Source organism: Tyto alba, unplaced genomic scaffold (assembly GCF_018691265.1).
Source record: "Tyto alba isolate M040663 unplaced genomic scaffold, T.alba_DEE_v4.0 Super-Scaffold_16, whole genome shotgun sequence".
NCBI classification, from domain to species: Eukaryota; Metazoa; Chordata; class Aves; order Strigiformes; family Tytonidae; genus Tyto; species Tyto alba.
Window position 1 is genome coordinate 14,298,112 of NW_024881278.1, and position 21,109 is coordinate 14,319,220.

Sequence of the window (21,109 nt, forward strand, 5' to 3'; positions counted from 1 at the left end):
CTTGCACGGGGAATAAACCTGCTTAGCCGTGTGTGACTCTCCCACCTTGCACAGCGCATGGCGGTAGTATTATCGTGAACGGGGTTTCGTGGTCACAAGGGAATGAAGTAATTGATTTTTTTTTTTTTTAATTTGGCTCATTTTTCCCCTTTCCTGCGTGAGGCCTGAAGCACGCTGCCCAAGAGCAGAGCAAGCCAGGTCAGCGGCAGACCCCACACTACCTTCCAGCGGGGGCAAACGGCTTCCAAGGTGTGACACTGAAACGTCATTATTCCCTTTTACAAAACAACCAACAAAGCAGCTACAGAGCTGTAAACCCTAACGGAACCCCTCGGGGGCGGCGGCAGGGCCGGGCAGCCCAAGCGGTGCCGGCGGAGGCAGCGATGCTGCCCGAGGAGGGGGCGGGCAGCCCCCGGGGCCGCGCTCCCCTCGCTCCGGGCGAGCCCACCCGCAGGCCCCGCGCCGGGGCGGGCAGGGGGCGGGCGGCCGTTGCGGGCGGGGCCGGAAGTTCCGGGTCGGAGGGGAGCGGAAGTCGGGACGTGGCCGCCGCAGCCGCGGAGCAGGAGGAGGGAGGATGGCGGCGGTGCTGAGCTCGGACCGGCTCGAGGTCTCGGTAGACGGGCTGACGCTGAGCCCCAACGCCGAGGTGCCGCCCTGCGAAGCGCGGCCGGGGCAGGGGGAGCCCGCGGCGGGGCGGAGCCGAGCGGGCCCCGGTTACCCGGGCCAGGCGGAGGCCGGCGGCGAGGCGGAGGAGGCGGCGGCGGCGGCGGCGGCGCTGAGCCCGGAGCGGCGCTGGGGCTTCGCGCTGGAGGAGCTATATGGTCTGGCGCTGCGCTTCTTCAAAGGTGAGCCCGCCCGGTGACGTGGCCCCCGCGGCGGGACCGGGGCGCAGGCGGAGCCCCGCAGCCCCCGGAGGCCGGGGCGCCGGTCCTTCGGGGCCGAGGGCCGCGTCCCGGAGGGTGCGGGTGCGCTTTGCCCGCTGCGGGCGGTGAGCCGAGGCGGGGGGGGGCCGGGAGGAGAGCCGGGCGGGTGCCCCGGGCCGCGGTGTGCCCGCTCGGCGGGGACGGGAAGGCGTTTCCGAGGGTTTGCACCGTAAAACGGAGCACAAAAAAAAAAAACAAAAAACCACAAAACCTCGTTTGCGTTATACGAAGAAAAACGTCGGCGAAGAGCGCGCTCTCTGAGTGTCATCGAGCCTGCTGACAGCCCGGCTGCTGGTGCGAGATGCCCCGTCTCGGCAGGATGTAAACTTCCAGCCTGGTGTGCGGTCCGGGCTCCAGCTGGCAGCTGTGCGAGGGAGCCACGAAATACCCGGGGCATTCGTTTTGGGAACCCCTCCAGCCAGGTTTGGGTCTGCAGGAAGCCGGCGGTCCCTTGCCACGGTTGCTTTCCTCACGAGGAGGAAATGGGCTGCCTGGGTTTGGAGGAAGGGCCGCGCTCGCTGTAGCGTTACGTCGCGCTACAGCGTTTGAGCACCTCGCTGCGCCGGCGGCTGCCAGGCGTGGGACACGGAGCGGGGAGTCCAGCGACGTGCCTGTGCTAGGGAAAAAACAGCTCTGTGCTAGGAAAGGTCTGTCTTGTGGTGGGCAGTTGTTGGGTGACGCTGCAGGGAAGCTGCCTCGTCAGAGGGCAGGCGTGCCGGCAGGTGGGAGCTGTGCTGGAAGGACAGAGTTGTCTGTTTTCTTCACTTTGGCTGACCTGCACCCTCAGAGTTGTTAGGAGCATGTAAGTCTCTAAGCAGTTTTCTTGAGCCCTTGTTCTTTGGTCCTGTTCTGATTCCCTTCCACAAGGCAATTTTTTTGTTAGCATGCTAAGACATATTTTTTTATAGGCTGTGAGAATCATAAGGGTCTGATTTTTTTTTTTTTTCATTTTTCTTTTTTTTCTTTTTTCCTCTGTGTCAGAAGCTGCTGCAGCCGAGTATCGGGTTGTGGAAGTGTTGTAACTTCTGTCTTTTCCTCCTTTTTGTAAAACAAGCTGCTTGAAAGAGTTCTCTTTTGGCTTGATGAGTGTCTGTTCTTGAAGTATGATGCAGAAAGAAATGTCTCTTCAGTAGCAAATTCCTTGTCTCAGTCAACTGTGGTCTTATTTTGTGTTGGGTTTAATGTTCTGGAGCCTGTATTTACAGTGTAAAAATTACACACTGTGAATGAGCGTATCTGTATTATTGCTAATCTATGTCTATTATATCTCATTTTAACATAATTTATGTTCTCTCTTTATTTCTTGCATGGTGAAAAGTCAAGGGAGCATTACTTGTGTCTAGGTTCCAGTTCCGTGTGTTGTGTTGTCTCAACAGTGGGGGTTTTGTTGCCTTCCTTTTATTAAAAGCTTGATTTCAGCATGTTTCAACTTACTGCTGCTCTTTTTAAAACATTCTGCAATTTCATGTAATGCATGGTTTTGCTCATAAGAGGAAAATTTTCCGCATTGTATGGAGCTGTCAGACGTTCCAAATGAAGGCCTTGTTCCTCTATCCTTACGGCTGGATTAAGTCACATGAAGTTATTGCCTGTATCTGTAGGTTTTTTTGCTGAAAGTGGCATAACACAAGGATTTTTATTTATAGATGTGATAGTGAGTTACAGGAGCTTGTAATACTTGGGTTACTGATTCTGCCAGTTTGTTCTATATCTGTGTGGCTCCAAAAATAATTGGTCTCAATTCCAAATGATTTTCTTGCATCCACTGTCAAAACAACTGTGGGAGCGGGCATCCTTGTTTAGCAGCCTTGTGGATGCTAAAGAACAAATACAGGTTCCTCCTTTACTTCAAGAAGCAATGTATGAGGGATCTGCAGGTTAACCCATGTTAATAGGTCAATGCTGAGATCTTGTTTCTGATCATTCTTCTAAAAACTATACTGATTTGGAGACTGGGAGGGATGTCTTTGAAAAACTTTGGTTTTCTTAAAGCTAGTTGATAGCCGTGCCTCAGTGTCTGATATTGCCTACTCACAGCTACCATGGAACAAACAAGTGACTCGGGGCAGTGCTTGCTTGGGAGTACGATGGTATCTGCACTAGCTGTGCTGACTGGGAGGGAAGGCGCTCAGGTCAGGATGCCAAAGGGGGGTCCCTGTGCAAGGTCAAAGGGTGAGCAGCAACCGCTAGTTAAGCAGCTTCCTTTTCTGCTTCAGTGCGCAGACTGAGTTGTCTGGTTGTAACTCATGATGTACTTTCTTCGTGGAAAAGTCACCTCTGATCAAAATACTTCATATTTGCGTATTACAATGACTGCTGACACTTGTCTGTGGTGGCATATTGCATGTAACAGAATTGCTCAAAGACAAGACAGGGCGGGAGTGCATATAAACAATGTGAAAAACATAACTGAAACTAGGCTAGGATATTAAAGAGACTCAAAAGCTACTTTATTCTGTCTCCGATAAAGACAGAAGCAGATCTAAAATGCTTGACCCTGGGTCACTCCAACTGTCAGGCCTTGGGCTGTGCAGGAGATGTGTGCTAGCTTTTTTTAGCATCCATAATGGCTTGTGAAGAAAGCTTTTCAGAATAGCAGAGGCATAGCAAATAGATGGTTAACAGTGTTCCAGTCCATTTTTCTGTGAGAAGCAAGAGCCTTCGAAGCTGCTCTGGTGTGCTGGATCTGGTGTACGGTGGAGAACACAGTCATGTTACTGAAATGGGTATGTTTCTTTGTTTCTTGGACTGTCAGTAATTGTGTGCCCTGGGGCAGCTGGCAGAGAAGTGTGTCTGAGGACTTATTCTGCTTGTCGAGCTGGTACAGGCGATGCCAGCGAACGTAACTTGTTTAAGTTGTAAGCAGTGTCCTGCGGTAGGAGGGGGTAGCTTGCATATCTCTTCCAGTATCAACCTGCCTTTATGGTTTTCCACATCCTGTCACTGAAGTAGCATTGCACCCAACCTTCGGTATATGACAGTCCCCAAAGGGTTCATGCACTGTCTAAAGTGATTTGCAGTGCATCACATCTGAGTGGATAGTATACAGACCATATAATTTTGGTATCTAAAAGCTCTCCTGGTATGTTAAGTACTCTCATTTTGTTTGACTGCTCCAAGTTATTTCATATTATCCTAACAGGAATGTGCCTTCAACCTCAGCAATACGTCGTTCTAAATTAATTGTTTGACCTCGTCTTTTTTTTTTTTTTTTTTTTTGAGGGCTATTTGATGGCATGATTGTGATTCCTAACGTAAGGAGGTGGTTGTTTTCAAGAACATGAAAACCCCTACAACGTATCTACGTTTGATGTGAAGTTGAGCTTTGATCATGTTTAATTGGAAGGGCCAGTTGGTAACTCTTCTGTTGGTGCCGAACGTCTTCAGGAGAGAAGGATTAGGAGCGTAAGAGTGTACAGGGATCTGCAGGCAGTGGTTCAGTTATCGCACTTTGCAGTTTTGGTCTCGCTCATTAAAACTTTGCAAATGAATAGCATTAACATATGTGACTTCAGCTTTTAAAAGCTATGAGATGAAAATTCACACTTCGCTAACCGTTTTCTGGCTTTTGGATGACTACTGAATGCTATCCCATGGGAATTAGGTGTTTAGAGCGAGTGCAGTAGGTGAAGTTGGAGTGGAAGCTGCAGCATGTTGTGCCATGTTTCTTTTGGTGGAAAAAAATCTGAAGTTACATAGGAGTAATAGTATCTTGCATGAAACAGTCTCTTAAGTCTATTTCTTCAACTCCCTTGAGTCCAAATTTGCAGTTTTATATCAATTCATGTCAGTGGTACAGTGCCACATAGCGACATAAGCCTCTGTTACCTGCTTTTCATTACCAGTTATAGTTTTATCTTTCCATTGTGTTTGCATGCTGACGCAAACGGTGGTCTTCAAGCGTACAGTTAATTACCTGTAGCACAGGGAGAGTCATTAGTGTTTTAAGTACTGGTTTTCTGGAGTATTCAACTGAATTTCCCTCAATGGATCTCAGCTTTGTGGGCATCTAAACAAAGTAGGCTCTGTCAAGGAGAGCTGACATTAGGCGTGCGGGGGTTTCCCTTTCCGGGCTGACAGAACACTGGCAGTGTGTTGTGGTTTCATGGCATGCAGCAGTGAGGCCTGAGCTTGCAGTAAGTGGGAGCCGGACTTCCTCTGTGTTCTGGGTGAACTACTTTGTGCCATGAGTGAAGTACATGTGTATATCTGTGTATGTGTGGGCCTTTACTGCAGAATGCCTAAAGCACCGTAGGTCCATAGCTTGACTTGTTCGTGTAACCATACTCACTACTTGAGTTTGGTCTGCTAGTGGTTGCTGCTTAAGTGTAGAGTTTAGTTGACTTGAGAAATTGCCATTTCAAATGAATGATGGTTTGACATATTGTCAGGAGAGAAGCCTCCTAATCTTCTATAAGAAAGATGAGACTTTCTCTGGCCCTGTTGGGTCGGGCATGCCAGGGGCATAGGGAGGGTTGTATAGCTGCTCTACTACTGCTGTGCGTGTCCTTTGGATTCCTCAGTGTGTTCCCCAGAGCTCTTTGATGTTCTTCAGCTTCCTGACAGCTGTATTAGAAGTGTGGATAATACGTACTTAAATGGTATGTTCACAGATGCTTGAATAAATTTGGCACTTCTTGTCTGTACTCACTAATGCTCTTTTTTGGCATATTTGACTCTGCAGATGGCTTCGGGTCCTCTGGTTCATTTTAACGGCAAAGATTCCAAATCTTTGGGATAGTTATACAGTGTGGCTCATACTGAAGAGCTTAGCTGAAAAATAGCTAATACACAACTTCATTTTCTTGACTGGCTCCAAACATTTTGCTGAGAGTTTTCTTCTAATCTGCATTATCTACAAGTCACTGAATGCCTGTCTCATATTTTTCTCATATGTCTGTTTTCCTTTCTTATTTAGCTTGTTTGTTGTTCTTCCCTTGGGTCACCATTCTTTGTAAATGCAGATCTTGGCTTCTCCTGATAGTTAGGGCTTGAGATCTGAATCCTCTGCTCAGTGAAAATGCAGATGTGCTGTGTTTAGCATGGGACACGATGTTTTTTTGCCTTTAACTCTCTTCAGAAGTGAGTTCAAATACTGATGATGTTAGCTGGCTTAGGTTGCAGTCTAGTACAGCAAATAGCTATGGGTTTTGGCAGACAACTGTAGGTATACAGGTTGTGCAAGGTAAACTATACCATAGGGAGCCCCTTGAGAAGAGTACTACGCTTAAAAGCCTGGCAAAATTTCAGTGTTGTACCCTTATCAATTGATTTGCTTTTAAGCATGCTGCCCCAGGATATTAAGTATGATTTCAAAGTGCATGCTGTTTATTGAGGCTAATGGAAATGCTTGCTGCCTAGTAAGCAAATTCTGAGTGAAATGTGAAGTATGAAGAACTGAGGAAAAGCCAAAGGACTCTTTGGGTGGCCTGAGAGCAGGAGACCTGAGACCCAGGGAGAGAGCTTACCAGGACTTGGTGATTTGCATCTCTTAAGAATCACAGATTTGCTAGGGTGGGAAGGCAACTCTGGGGATTGTCAAGTTTAGCCCTCCTGTTCAGAGCAGGCTTCTCGGGACTGTGTCCATTTCGTTTTTGAATATCCCCAAGGATGTAGACTTCAGAACTTCTCTGGGCAACCTGTTCCAGTGCTTGATCACTCTCACTGTTAAAAAAAAAAAAAAAAAAAAAAAAAAAACAAACAAAAAACACCAAAGACAAAACAAAACAAAAAAAAAAACAAAACAAAAAAAAAAAAAAACAAAAAAAAAAAAAAAAACAAAAAAAAACCACCACCACCAAAAAACCAAACCAAAACAAAAAAACACCACCAAAAAACCCACATCTTATGCTTAAGTGGAATTTCCTATATTTCAGTTTGTCTACTGCCTCTTGTCCTTTCACTAGATAGCACTGAGTAGGCTCTAGTTGTCTTTACATCCCACCCCTTTTCCAACCCACCAGGTATTTTTGGAAATACATGTTTTTGTGGAGAAAAGCTTCTGTTTTTTGAGGCTGGAAAATATATTTGCTATAAGGTTGTGTGACACTGGGAGAAGAATGAATACTTGAGATTCTGGAAGAGTAAACTGGACCTCTAGGAATGGATAAGAATTAATTAAATGTTTACCTCCCTAATTCTTTCATTCTGGCTTCGACAAACGGCGTGCATGTAGCAGTTCCTTGTGATGTCATAGCAAAGTCCAGTAATGTACTGAACTTACTCTGTCAAAAATACAGCTTCTTGTTGTGACCTGCAAACACTTTTCCTCTAGGCTTGTTTCCAGTTTTCAGAATATTTTGCTCCCGAGTTTCTCAATAAGTCGTAGTAAAAGTATTCCCCCTCCTCTGTTGTTCTGAGACTTGCTTCTTTTCCTGTTAATAACTGTTCACAAGTATCAGCTGCACAATTTTGCAATGTAATATCAGCCCTAAAATTTGGGTATGAATTGAACTGTTCAGTTTGGGGCTGTTTGTTCCAAAGGAGAGCTGGAAACTAGTGGCAGCTCTGCCTGCAGTTCCTGACTACGTGGAGAGCAGTTAGAAGTAGAGTCATATCAAATGACTATTGTTTACCTCTGGCAATAGCTTCCTCATTTCAGTCCTTCCAAAAGGAGATGATGTTTATTTGTTTTCCTGTTCAAGAAAAAGGTCTTTTCTTAACAAGCAATGTAATTACTTACAATGGTGCCTGCTTCTTTGATTTGTTTTGACAGTTTAAATGTGTTGAGATAAATCCTAGCTGACTAATTCGTATATCGTTTTAAATTAATGCAAGTCTTTTCTTACCAGTAAATGTGTGGCAGGATATAACTGGGATCGCTTCAGAAGATGTTGGTGTGGAACCACTGGAATTCTGATTATGTCCAGGCTTATTTTGACTGCTTCTTATGACCAGAGCTCTCTGTACGTGCTGGTGGAGTCACCTCTAAGACTTTTCATCGTGAGGCATTACTCCAGCTGCACTGGCAAAGCACAGCAATCAAATTCCCTCAAGGAAAACTCTCCCTTAATTCTAATTTTACCTCTCTGCAGTTTTCCTTGCCTTAAACCTCGCTTGTTCTACTTTTGTCGATGTGAAGAGCATGAAAAAAGAACAATCTATAAAGTTAACATCACATCTTTCTTTGTGGAAAATCCTTCCAATCCACATTACAATAGACTTGGCAGATGCATCTGAATTCAAGTTAAGGTTTTTAAATATTTCAGAGATATAGATCCATATGGTATGATGTTCAACTAATTAACATAAATATTTATGTGATAACTTAATAGCTGCGTAAGTTACCACATAAATTAATGACTCTAGATGGCATGATGAAAAACACAATTAAGTTTCAGCAACTGAAGTAGATGTGTTTCTTCTGGACAGATTATTTTATTTTAATAGAGCTGACTTGATTTGTCTAAACTTCTGTGACTTTTCTTTCTTACTGCTTTTTTATGGAGGAAATCATGGTAGTGGCTATACAAAATGCTTTTTGCTGTCATCTGCTTAATGAATTAATCCCAACATTGAAATTTATTTTTTTTTCCTACAGAAAAAGATGGCAAAGCTTTTCATCCAACATATGAAGAAAAACTCAAACTTGTGGCACTGCACAAGCAGGTTCTGCTGGGACCTTACAACCCTGACACTTGCCCTGAAGTTGGATTCTTTGATGTGCTGGGGAATGATAGAAGGTAAAAGAGCTGGTGCTCTTGTTGGTCTTAACTCTGCTTTTCCTGTCCGAAGATAACATTGTCCAGTTTCCCCAATAAGAAGACAAGTATGTGGGTTGCCTTGATATGTGTGTATGGTATTGGAAAGTGAGAGTGGCCTCTTCAAATACATCTTAGAAATCTGAGTCACAGCTCACTAAAGGAGGTAACAGAAGATTACTGGGTTTTTTTTCAACCACATTAGGAAAACCTGCTGTGTCAACAGTCCAGTTTCTCATAGCAGTTTAAGACTTGATTAGCTGTGCATTAATGTGCAGGCCCATGTTCCTTCCTAACAGTAACTGGGGTTGCAGCAGGCCAAACCTTTTACCAATGGTAGCAGCGTTCACCATAGCTTTTGCTAATACCAAAGATAACTTTGGAAATCAGATACCTGATGCATTCAAATTCTTGAGTAAATTTTTATGCGATCTGGGCGTCTCAGGCATGTCTCTGGCATTGCTTGCAGTTCAGGCTCCAGTTCTGATGTTCATTGTTGCTATTTCTAATGAGAAGGCAATGTACAGCACAGTCTGTTTGGAGCTGGACCCAGTGCTGTACTCTTGCCCAGATGCACATAGCTTTCCTTTAGGAAGAAGCAGGCTGTTGCATTCAAGTAACTGAAGTACTATAATCTATGGCTGTTACCATGTTTGTTCATCCAGGAAAATGTATGCATTTATTTCCACAATCTAGAGTGGAAGAAGAGTAAAATATATTTTGGGTTCCTTTGTAGCTGGGGAGTTTTTGGATGTAGTTCAGAATTCAAAGTAGTGTTGATGCTATGTATGAGATTTCATATAAGGACTTAGTTATGTCTGTTTGAAAGAGTTATTCTGGTTCAGGCAGAAGAGAGCACTGTACTGTCTTTGGGAAAAAGTTGTTTGTTCTCTGAAACTGCATATGATAAAGTTTCGTCCCTGGTCTCCCAAACTTTTTTTTCTTTGCTGGATTCTCAGAGTTCACTACTGACTCAGAGTTGAGTCTTCTGTTATTTCAGCTGATTTCTCTCTCACAGGAAGGAATGGGCTGCCCTTGGAAACATGTCAAAGCAAAAAGCTATGACAGAATTTGTTAAGCTCCTGAATAGGTGCTGCCACTTGTTTTCAACGTATGTCACTTCCCACAAGATAGAAAAAGAAGAACAAGAAAAGAAAAGGTAATGTTTGAGTCCTTTGGTGTTAGAGTATATTGAGTGTATAACTCTTGACCTGTGGACAGTGTCACAGCTACCTTAGGTTGAAGTTGTCTTGGGAAGAGAAATGCTTGAAGTTTAGGTGGCTGTGGCACCATTTGATCTCTTTAAGCCTTTCTACTTTGCCAGTAATGAATGATTGTTTCTGAGGTGAAGACACCTAGAATGTAAGGAGTTTTAAAAATTTTGCTGATGCTGTCATCTGCTTAAGAAATACATGCTTCACAAAATGTCTGCCCTGTCTGTGGACTAAACGTATACACAACATGAAATTGTCAAGTGCTTTAAACTTCTAGTATGGGTTAGCAACTTGACAAAGACAATCTACTATCATTTACATATGATGTGATTATTGAACTGTAGTATCCATGTAATTATTGAACATTTGTTAAAGCCTGGAAGATGTGTTTAAGGTTTACAGGCAATTTTTTCTACTGCTCTCTGCTACAGATAGTAGAACAACAGATTAGAATGAATATCACACTGTAATACAGAGTTTACACTTGTCACACTGCAGAGTGCAGTAAAACTAAACAGTAATATGTTTTCTTCTTGTGTCCAACAAGACACTTATCCAGGCCAATTTAAGTGGGAGGAGATAATACCAAACAAAAAAGCCTTATTGAGCAGGCAACAGGCAGGTTGGAGCATGTTGGAAATAACTCATCCTAGGATTGTAAGAATGCTGAAATAGCTTATTGAGTGGATGTTGCAGAAGAGAAGAGGAAGAACGAAGGCGACGAGAAGAGGAGGAGCGTGAGCGTCTACAAAAAGAAGAAGAAAAACGTAGGCGAGAAGAGGAGGAAAGACTGAGAAGGGAAGAAGAAGAGAGGAGGAGAATAGAGGAGGAACGACTTCGGATGGAACAACAGAAGTGAGTAACAGAAACAAACAACACTTCAAAGAAAATAACTGCCTTGCACTTGAAACAGTTGTATGTAGCTGTTTAAATAATTCTGCTAGAATTGAATATCTGAAGTTCAGAGTACTCAGCGCAGCAGTGACATTTGCATTCTTGGTTAAGAGGGACACAGCTGTCAGAGAATAATTATCCTAATGTGTTACTGTATGCAGCCTTCTCAGATGAAAGTGCCAGAGAAGTTTTCTTTAAAGGGAAGCTCTGGAGGTTTTGGGGTTCAAGGGCTGCACCTCATGAAAACTTGTGGTTCTGCTTCTTAAATGATTAATGCTGCACTCAGAGTTCAGTGTCGAGTTGGAAGTGTTGTTTGAACTGTGACTTGAAAGTTTCTAGCAGAGCATTGAAAAAAAGGCTAACTGCAGTTCAGTAAGGTGTTTTGAATGCATGGATGAAATTTTCTAATTTGGTAGTCTGACAATATCTCCTTAAAGGTTCTCCCTTCCTAGGAAGTGTAGAGTGTTTGCAGATCTCATTTGTACACTGGCAATCACTGAATCTTAACACCTTTCTAAAAGGAATACAAAATTCATGTTCAAATGCACTTAATCTCTGTAGCCTGAATTAAATTGTTTTCTAAGAATGTACAGCTCTAATTATATTTCATTGTTCCCATTGCATCCAGGTGCTGAAAACGTGGATCTAGGTTTGCACACATAATATTTAAGAGAATAGTAGAGAGTATTTAAGAGAACGATCAAAGCTGTTCCACATCAGTCAGCAACCATTTTCCATAATAAAAATGTCTTCACAGGGGATGTCTCTGAAGTAGATTCTGTGCTTGCTATGTAGTGGTTTTGAGAAGGGAGCAAATAATTAATCCACAAGTTTTACTGTTTGTTTAACATGGCGAACCAGAGAAGCGTAAAATAGAGAGAGTATAATAAAAAACGTAGCACAGTGCTAAGATGTGTGGTATGCCTTGAAGTTAAGAGATTATTTTTTTACATGAGTAGCAGTTGTGTATTAAGTGGTTGTAGCAGGTTAGAGATAAGGAGTTCAGACAGAAAAGGAATGTGGATATGTATATGCAGGCCAAGTGTATCTAAACTGGTCATAGTTTGCTGAAGAGTAGTAAATCTTGCCCTTTAGGTTACTAAACCAGTCTAATACTGGAGCTTTTAGAGGGTGATTTTTTGGGTAAGGAAGAAGAGTGTGAAGGAAAGAATTACTACTGCATTTGTGTGATACTTATTTCTTACTCTGAAGCATCAATAACTGGTCAGAGATGGACATAACACGTGAGACAAACCCTGGATCTAGCTAGCAGTTTTACTGTATGGTTTCTGTTAGCCCTTTGGAGAGAGGAGGAAAACAGCCTTTGCGTAAGTAACCCATGTGTTCCTCCTGAAGTTTCAGCAGTTGAGTTTCTTGGAGGCACAGATGCCCTGTGTGGCAGCATTGGTTTTCATTCCAGAGTTAGGCCCCAGTCAGTCATGCTTTTCATATTTGTTTGCATACTGTCCTGGGAAATTAAGATCTTAATGTGGTGTGGTGTTCTTAGATTTACCAAAACGTATTGGCGTGCTGTACCACAGCAGTTTTATTCCTATCAATATTTGTAGAAGGGCTGCTAGAAGGGTGGTTACTGCATGTTTTCCAAAGGAACCAAATGTGGGTTTTTTCCCTTGCTTGTTTGAGAAATTTAGTCATGCATTTTTCTAGCACAACCTCTTTATCAGACTATAGATTGGGAATTATGTAAGAGCTTTTAGTTTTTTAACATTTGATGTCTTCAAACATTGGGTAGAAATTGCTGCTTCCTTCTTCATATTATCATCGTATTTTCTAGGCAAAATTCACATTTGCATTACCTCTGGGCACTGCTCTATTATGTAGATTTGTTTTAAATGTTTTTTTTTGCAGGAATTGAATTAGCTGTCTTTGAGGCCACTTAAATCACTTAAGTACAGGGATTTCCCCAGTACCCTCAGCTGCTTGTAATCTTCATACTCTCCTCCCACCAATCCAGGCAACAGATAATGGCAGCACTGAACTCCCAGACTGCCATTCAGTTCCAGCAGTATGCAGCCCAGCAGTATCCGGGCAACTATGAACAGCAGCAGATCCTAATTCGGCAGCTCCAGGAACAGCATTATCAACAATACATGCAGCAGTTGTATCAAGTCCAGCTTGCACAGCAACAGGTATGGCCGACCAGCTGGGAAGCTTAGATTTTGTGGCCCAGGCTATCTCTGGGACATGTTAACTTTGTCTGCCATTATCTCCTTGAAAAGATAATTGCTACAAGGATAGTGTCCTCGTGACTAATAGTGCTTCAGATTCAAACACCAAAGCACCTTTATTTAATCTTTTTGAGTAGTTTTCTGAAGGAGCTCTTAGTGAAGAAAAGTCTAAGCAGCCTTTACTAATTACTTGGTTTGATATTATGCTTGGAGACCAAATGTGAAACGCTCTGCTGCAGCATCTGTGTGTGTAATTGAATGGGGGTACACACCAGTGCATCCGAGCACAAACCAACCTATTCAAGTGACTCTCCATGTAGGTATCACACCTGAAGATCTGTGCAGAGCAGCAGGCTTTGGTCAGCCATGTGTCATTTCCAGCTGAACAGGCATGCAGCACTGCCACATCGCTGCTGGTTTGAGATTGCTTCTCCCTGTCAACCTGAGCACTATCGACTTCTCTCTCCTTTTGCATCTATTGTCTGATATCAGTATCTGATTAAGTTGCTTGCCTACAATAGACTGCTTGTGATTTGGGTGGGAGGACAGACTTTCATATTTCTGGTAGCAGTGGGGGGCGGTAGTACATTACTACTTTGCAAGGGTTTTGTGCTTGGGCTTGAAAGGCTACTTCTCTGTTTAGAGGAATCTTGCATCTCTGGCAAATGTGCTGTATTCACATCTCAAGCTGTCTTAAAGTTCAAGGATGTCCATCTGTAACTGTCTTAAACAGATGTAAGCCGGGCTTTGGACTCTAGGTCTGGCCTCTCTGGACAGGACCTGAATCTTGAATTGGCCTATAACTGTCAGCCTGAGCTGTATTGTTCTTGAGCTAAAGACTTAAAATTCAGTAACTAATTTCCTGTTAAGTCATTTGTATTTTGATGAGGCTGATGCCCTCAGCAAAGAACTGTCCACGGAAGGAAGCTATGTGCACCCATGTGGCCAGTGTGAGCCTCATGAAGCAAGGCCCAGTGCAAGGTCTTGCACCTGGGTTGGGGCAGTCCCCAGTATCAGTACAAACTGTGGGATGAATGGATTGGGAGCAGCCCTGCTGAGATGGATTTGGGGGTCCTGGTGGATGAAAAACTGGATATGAGCTGGCAGTGAGCTCTTGCAGCCCAGAAAGCCAACTGTATCCTCGTCTGCATAAAAAAAAAGTGTGGACAGTCGAGGGTGGGAGGTGATTCTCCCCCTCTACTCAGCTCTCATGAGACCCCACCTGGAGTCCTGTATCCAGCTCTGGGGACCCCAGTACAAGACAGACATGGATCTGCTTGAGTAGGTCTGGAAGAGGGCCACAAAAATGGCCAGAGGGCTGGAGCACCTCTCTTAGGAGGAAAGGCTGAGTGAGTTGGAGTTGTTCAGCCCAGAGAAAAGAAGGCTCTGGGGAGACCTTGTTGAAGCCTTTCAATACTTAAAGGGGACTTATAAGACAGACAGGGAGGGATCTTTTTGCCAGGGCCCATAGCGACAGGACAAGGAGCAGTGGTTTTATTCAGAGAAGGTAGGTTTAGATTGGACATAAGGAAATTTTTTATAAAGAGAGTGGTCAGACACTGGATCAGGTTTACCAGAGAAGTTGTGGATGCCCCATCACTGGAAGTGTTCAAGGTCAGATTGGATAGAGCTTTGAGTGGCCTGACTGGGTGAAAGATGTCCCTGCCCATGGCAGGAGGGTTGGACTAGATAATCTTTAAAGGTCCCATCCAAGCCAAACCATGATTTGATGGGGTTGAAGTGGTATAGGAAAGTCAGAGGCTTCCAACCCTGTTAAAATTACTCTTCAAGCTTAGTGACACCTTGGTACCAATGCTTTGGTGTTGTAGTGGTAAGCAAATCAGTCTTGTCCTCAGTGCTACTCCCTTGAGACTGAGGTTGTCAAGAACGCTGCTGCCAGTTTTCCTCATGCTATCAGCACTGCTCCTTTCAGTCATGGCTGCCTGCTTTCTATGTACAGAAGACTAATGCCATTCAAGATCTGGGCAAAACAGCCTTTTCCTTTATAGTGGCTTACAAAATAGTAAGTCTGCCAGGCAATGAAGCTCATCTTTCAGATCTCTACTTGGACAACTTTTGTAGAGGAAAGGATGAAAAAGAAGCATGTAACAGCTAAAATTATCTAATTCTGCTTTAGACTTTCCTGAAGACTCAGCCTCTGTAACACTTCTGAGGAATACTTTCCTTTCAGATGCCTGTAATTCAGGCCCTTTGGGATCTATTAGTGTGGTTAAAAAGTGCTCTTCTGTCATGGCTGCTTATAGATCAGCTTGTGATACAATTAATTTTGGAAAGGATGTATGCAACAGTTTTCCAGAAAAGTTCTCGCCACTTTACGTTGCCTCAGTGCATAGTACTGCTGTAGTAGGAAGTGGATCTGGGCAGCATCTGCACAGTTGCTCAGATTTGAAATCTAACTGATGTTGACTACATTGCCTTCATACTCCTTCAGGATACCTATATTCTATTCGTTCATCAAAATCATGTGCTTATTAGGTTATTCTTTAAAGAATGGTTCTGACAATGATACCTTTTTCCTGTCCCAACAAAAAAGCATATGTTATCTCTCTCTGCTGATAACTAGGGGCAGGGAATAAGCCTTGAAGCTAAAGGGGTAATGCATCCTGCTTAAATCCAAAAGGATGGTTGTTACCTTGTATAATCTCATTTTAGGTGTATTTAATCCTTTGCACAAGGACAGAATGATAAATTCTATCTGAAGAGTTTCAGTGTACATCAGTCATGTTCTAAAAGCAGCACCTCTGAGCTTTAATAGCTCTTCTCCCAGACCACTCACAGTCCTTGTGGCTCTTATGCTTCCTGCTTTCATATTAAATAACTGCCTTTGTCAGGCATCGTGGATTTGATAGAGAACACTGTTGAGCAAGATAACTCACAAATTGGCAAGTACTCAATAGACCTTAAATACTTCCAGCTCTTAGGCCTGGATGAGCTCAGGCTAGAACCCTTTCAGCCTGCTGGTAAAATACAGCAAACAAGTCATCTCTTTCAATTTTGAAAGAAATGTTATAGCAACAACTGTAATGCAGAACTTCTGTAGTTAAGTGCAAGCGTTCATTGTGTGTGCTTTGATTAACTTGAAAGTTGAATCTTTTTGTTCAGGTTGTATCCACCAGCCTAGAACAAAGTGACTTCACTTCCCCTGATACTAAGTACACGTAATTCTCATTGGTTAGTGTGTGCTGCTTCTGGCCTTTAGTGTCAAGTCTTCTCGTGGGGTGCAGGGAGGTTTTTCTTTTTTTCTTTAAAGTGTCTTTTCCTCTTCCAGCAGAAGGTATAGACATCTTGGGAGGTTTTGGTTTTACTTGTCTTAATTTCTGTCATTTTAGGCAGCCTTGCAGAAACAGCAGGAGGCGGTTGTGGCAGCAACAGGGACACCTCTGACTACTGCATCGAAGGTGAATGCACCTGCCCCAGGGGACACCCCATCCATTAACGGGCAGGCCAGTGCACATGCAGACAGCCCTGAAAAAGAGCTGGATCCAGAAGCTTTGGAAGAAGCGCTGGAGAATGGACCAAAAGGTAGGACTAACTAGATTCCTTAATTAAAAATAAATAGCAAAAAACTTGCTTAGGAGTCAGAGGTCTTAAGTATGGTTACTTTGCTTGGCCTCATTGGGCTATTCAAGAGCTAAGTTTGATTCCTCGGTCCAGTTTCTCTCAAGGTAGAACAATATTTCACAGGCAAAACTAAGCTTTGGAGGGAGGGAAAGAGGAAGCTGCAAAATCATTTCAGGCAAAGTAAATGGGATTCAGAACTTCCTTTCACTCTTGACTCAAAGGAAAGGAGCGTAAACGTTCTAGCAGAAAGCTGTTCTGTGCAGTAGTATATTCGATCTTACTTGAACTCAGGTCAAAACTGAGTGATTTAGCCTCAGAGATTAAAATAAAGCTAAATCTTTCTTATTCTGAATGCTGCCCTACCTGTGGCTTAACCCTGTCCTATGTGCAGTCCAGGCTGCTGTTCCCTCACATTTCCCACCTTTCCCAGACAGCTTCTAGGAAGCTGTGGAAGTGCAGCAGAAAATGCAGCTCTTTCATCACTGGTATTTCTGGGTGTTACCTCTGTGCTTTCATCCACAATCAGTAGTCCTTAAAAGACTTGCTTGGATCCCAGTATGGAAACAACTCTAGCACAGTCCCTGTCTGCATAATGAAGTGTTTAGTTATTTTAGTCAGTGTTTGGCAATTCCTAGCCAAATCCACAACCTCTGGTTCTGTCACATTACAGATCCTTTCAGTGAAGGGTTCTGTGCAATGTAACCCTGTCACCTGTAGCAGTGCATCTGTCTTCTGAGTCTTCTGCGGAAGCATTGTTGGTTTAAGCTGGTAGGATTTAAGCACAGAGTGTTATATCTAAACTCGCACTGCATTTCATGCAAGTTTCAACTGTGAAAGATGTTTAAGTAAAAAAAAAAAAAAAATTTTAAATAAATTACTTGGAAGCAACACTGCTTGTAGTCCTCAAGTGCCCCTCAGGCACACTGAAGTATGCAGCATAAATAACTGAAACAAAACTTAACTGGAGTATTTCCTCCCCCCTCTCCAGATTCTGTTCCAGTGATAGCTGCCCCATCGATGTGGACACGACCCCAAATAAAAGACTTCAAGGAAAAAATCCGGCAGGATGCAGACTCTGTGATCACAGTGGGCCGAGGAGAAGTGGTTACAGTTAGAGTACCAACTCATGAAGAAGGGTCTTACCTATTTTGGGAGTTTGCTACAGACAATTATGACATTGGTTTTGGGGTGTATTTTGAATGGACAGACTCCCCTAATACTGCAGTCAGTGTGCATGTCAGCGAATCCAGTGATGATGAGGATGAAGAAGAAGGTAAGCATGCTTATTTATATAAACTGCCAGTCCTGCAGAGCTTTCTGGGAATGGGGGGGAGAGCCCAACTGATTGTCTCGTATAATCTCCTAGTTTCCCAAACTTTGATCTAGCTGGAATCTTGTCTTCGCTTTTGAATAGGAAGTGCAATTCTGAAAGTAACTTCAGTCACCTCATCTGGTCACAGACAGGTTAAAGCAATTGAGTGTGAGCAAATCCTTTTCCTAAGTTTTACTTACTCCTGAGTGTGCCGCCTTGTCCAATTCAGCTATTCAGTAAGCTAGATTGAAACCCATGCCATAATAGAGTATAGTGGGTCTGCACACTGGAAACCTTAAGTAAAATCCTGCCCTGCTGTTCATGAACTTTTTCTAGGGAGGAAGTTTCCCTGAGGCTTCAGCAAAGCAGCTTCAAAGAACAATTCCTGATAGTGGGAAGGACATAGGCCACAGCCTTTACCTATGGGGGAGTCTTAGCATGCCATTAGAAAAAAATATTTTTAAATGAGCGTGTGATTTGCTTAGAAGGAACTGCTCTGACATAGGAACCAGTGGCCTTCTGGATATTACTACTGAGTAATCAGTAGTAGTATGTATGTCAGATCAGTAGCAGTCGAGGTGGAGTAATGTCTTAATGAAAACTAGCACCTGGCATCTCTGCAAACTGACCCAGCTGTGCTGGGGAGATGGATGTAGTTGGTTTTAATATTAAACTGTAAAATTAATGAAAAAGTGAGCATGCTTACTGTTCCTCCTGGTTTTTTGAATGCCGTAGCCACAGCCTTGGTATGAACCCCTTTGACCCATCTGATTTCTAAACTAACAAAGAGTGCCTTGTCCACTACTGATCAGTCTGACTTTCTCTTGTAAAGCATCCACCCATATTAACTGACGCTTTTTTTTTTTTTCTTGCAGAAAATACTAGCAATGAAGAAAAAGCCAAAAAGAATGCCAACAAGCCTCAGCTAGATGAAATAGTGCCTGTGTACAGACGAGACTGTCACGAAGAAGTGTATGCTGGCAGCCACCAGTATCCAGGGAGAGGAGTTTACCTTCTTAAATTTGACAACTCCTACTCTCTATGGAGGTCAAAAACAGTTTACTACAGAGTTTATTATACTAGATAAAGGTGTGGCTGTGTCTGAGGCTGGGCTGTGCAGAAGATGTCATTTTATTTGGAATTTTCTTCAAGCATAATGGATCCTTTTGAGTCTGTGTTTTATCCTGTCTATATCTGTATGGTTTGTGTGAACTCTAACAAGTAGACACTGGGATCTTCCTGCTCCATGACACTAATGCATATTGCATTGGGCTTAACACAGGATCTCCCTAGCCCTTTTGGGTATTGGAGTTAACCAGTGGAAGTCATTGGCTCCAGTGCTAAGGTCACATCAGTTGCATTTATTAAAGCCTCATGAAAAAGGGGGAGGGAGTTGCTGGCTTTCTGGCTGGGTGATCTGATGTTTCCAGGTCTGGATGCTTTGAATAACTTGTTAACGGTTAATTTAAAGGTCCCATCAATAACTGGTAGATATGGATGCAGTTTGCTGTGTAGCAAGTTTCTCTTAACTGTAATTGAATGTCAGATTTTTACATCATTAAAACTTGAAACTTTACGTTGATGCAGTTTAGAAACAAGTTGTCTCGCTTCTGTCCTCTTCAAAGAAGAAACATTCAATTCCTTAAACCAGTGTAGTGACTAAGACGAGGATGAGCAGCATCCTGAAAGTACAGAAAATAACTTCTTCTGAAGATGTAAACTGATAATTAAAAGTATAGGTAACAAGAACCATCTTAATCTTTCTGCCCTGCTGCTAACCCTAGAAGGAAAAAAAGGCATTTTTTGAGGCAATTGACTTTGAACCAGGGCACAAACTATTTCTAAGTTTAGTGGGTTTTTAATGGGGTAGACTTTAAAAAAAAAAAAATATATATATATATATCTCTCTACAAACCTGAAACCAGTTTTCTGCACAACATTCTGACTTGTCTGTTTTTGTAAAACCTGAATAAGCACCTTGTGCTTCTGAAGAACATTAAGTCACTTTGGTAAAGTATAGGAGTTAATGTTGCACTAATTATGGAGATTGTTGCCAGTCCATTTTAGTCTGAGCTGGTGATACCTGGGTGCAAACTTTCTGCTTTAATCTGAACTGTCTGCAGAAAGCCAGAGTGCACATACAGATACTTAATAATGTAGCTTTAATCTCAATTTCATATGGTTTGGTTGGGGCATTTCATGTTTTGTAAAGTGGAAAAATGCAGGTGGCTACATGACTTGAGGCTGCAGTAAGAATCTGCTCTCCCTGGAGCCCGGCACCCCAGGGGTGATGTGTGGCAATGAGTGCTCTCTGCTTGGGTGATGCACTTTGTCACTGAAAGAAAATGGTTACTTTGGGCGTCTCAGATGGGTTTGTGCAGTAAGACTTCCATTGATTAGCTGCAGCATGTACAGTTCCATAGCAAATGATGTTGAGTTTGGGGGATTTGTTTGAATAATCAGTTTGTACATACATGATACTTTACTTTTCTCATACCAACCATGGAGATACTTCTCCTAGAGTGCTTAACTTGTCATCTTGCGTTTGGTTCAGCAACACCATACCAGCTTATAGCTAGTTAGTGCTGCTTTATCCAAAAACACTGTACAATGTTCTGCTCTTGTGTACATACAGTATATAAACCATGAATTTAGAAAGTACTTTGCTTTTAAAGAAAACTGTATTTAATGTAAAAAAAAACAAAACAAAACAAAAACAACTTTTAAAAAGGCAGGCACTAATATATTTCTTCCAGTCTTCAATTTAAATTTTTTTTGTCCATACAAAAATGTTACAACTTTTTCTTTCCTCTAAGAATATCTGTTCTTGGGAGCGGTGTTTGTCGCTTTAAATGGCAGCACTTACTGTCATGTGTTGGATGCTAGAACTTTTATGTTTTCAGACTTTTTTTTATTGCCTCTGGCTGTTGATTAGTACAGTACAAGTGCGATTTCAAGATACTTTGAGATAGTATTTAATCCTAATTAAAATACATTTATCTGTAATGCTGTTGGCTTTTTATTAATTTGGAAACCTTGGCATTGCTGTGTATGGCTATTCAGCTAAGATAAACTTGTCATCTTCCCTCTCATTTTTAAAAATTTAGTACCATGCTAACGCTGTGGTCTTAGCAGCCAAATCACTGGGGCCAAAGGCTCTGCACGAAAAGTGTCACTAGCTTGCTGGATGAGGCCGTCTGTCGGTATTAGAAGAGTCCAGCTTGAACAGCATCATCCCTTTGGGTTTTTGAAAGGGTAGCCAAAAGGGTTGGATGTGGGCAGCTAAAACTTGTGA

General features: G+C 42.9%; 1 protein-coding gene across 1 annotated transcript; it reads left to right on the forward strand.

Moving 5' to 3' along the window:
- The first annotated feature begins 522 nt into the window (after positions 1–522).
- ACBD3 (acyl-CoA binding domain containing 3) lies at positions 523–20,820 on the forward strand. Its single transcript, XM_042789631.1, has 8 exons — positions 523–845; positions 8,464–8,605; positions 9,642–9,782; positions 10,534–10,692; positions 12,707–12,881; positions 16,271–16,463; positions 17,491–17,775; positions 18,690–20,820. The coding sequence occupies exons 1-8, from the start codon at positions 575–577 to the stop codon at positions 18,899–18,901; spliced, it is 1,578 nt and encodes a 525-aa protein (XP_042645565.1). The 5' UTR covers positions 523–574; the 3' UTR covers positions 18,902–20,820.
- Positions 20,821–21,109: the final 289 nt, after the last annotated feature.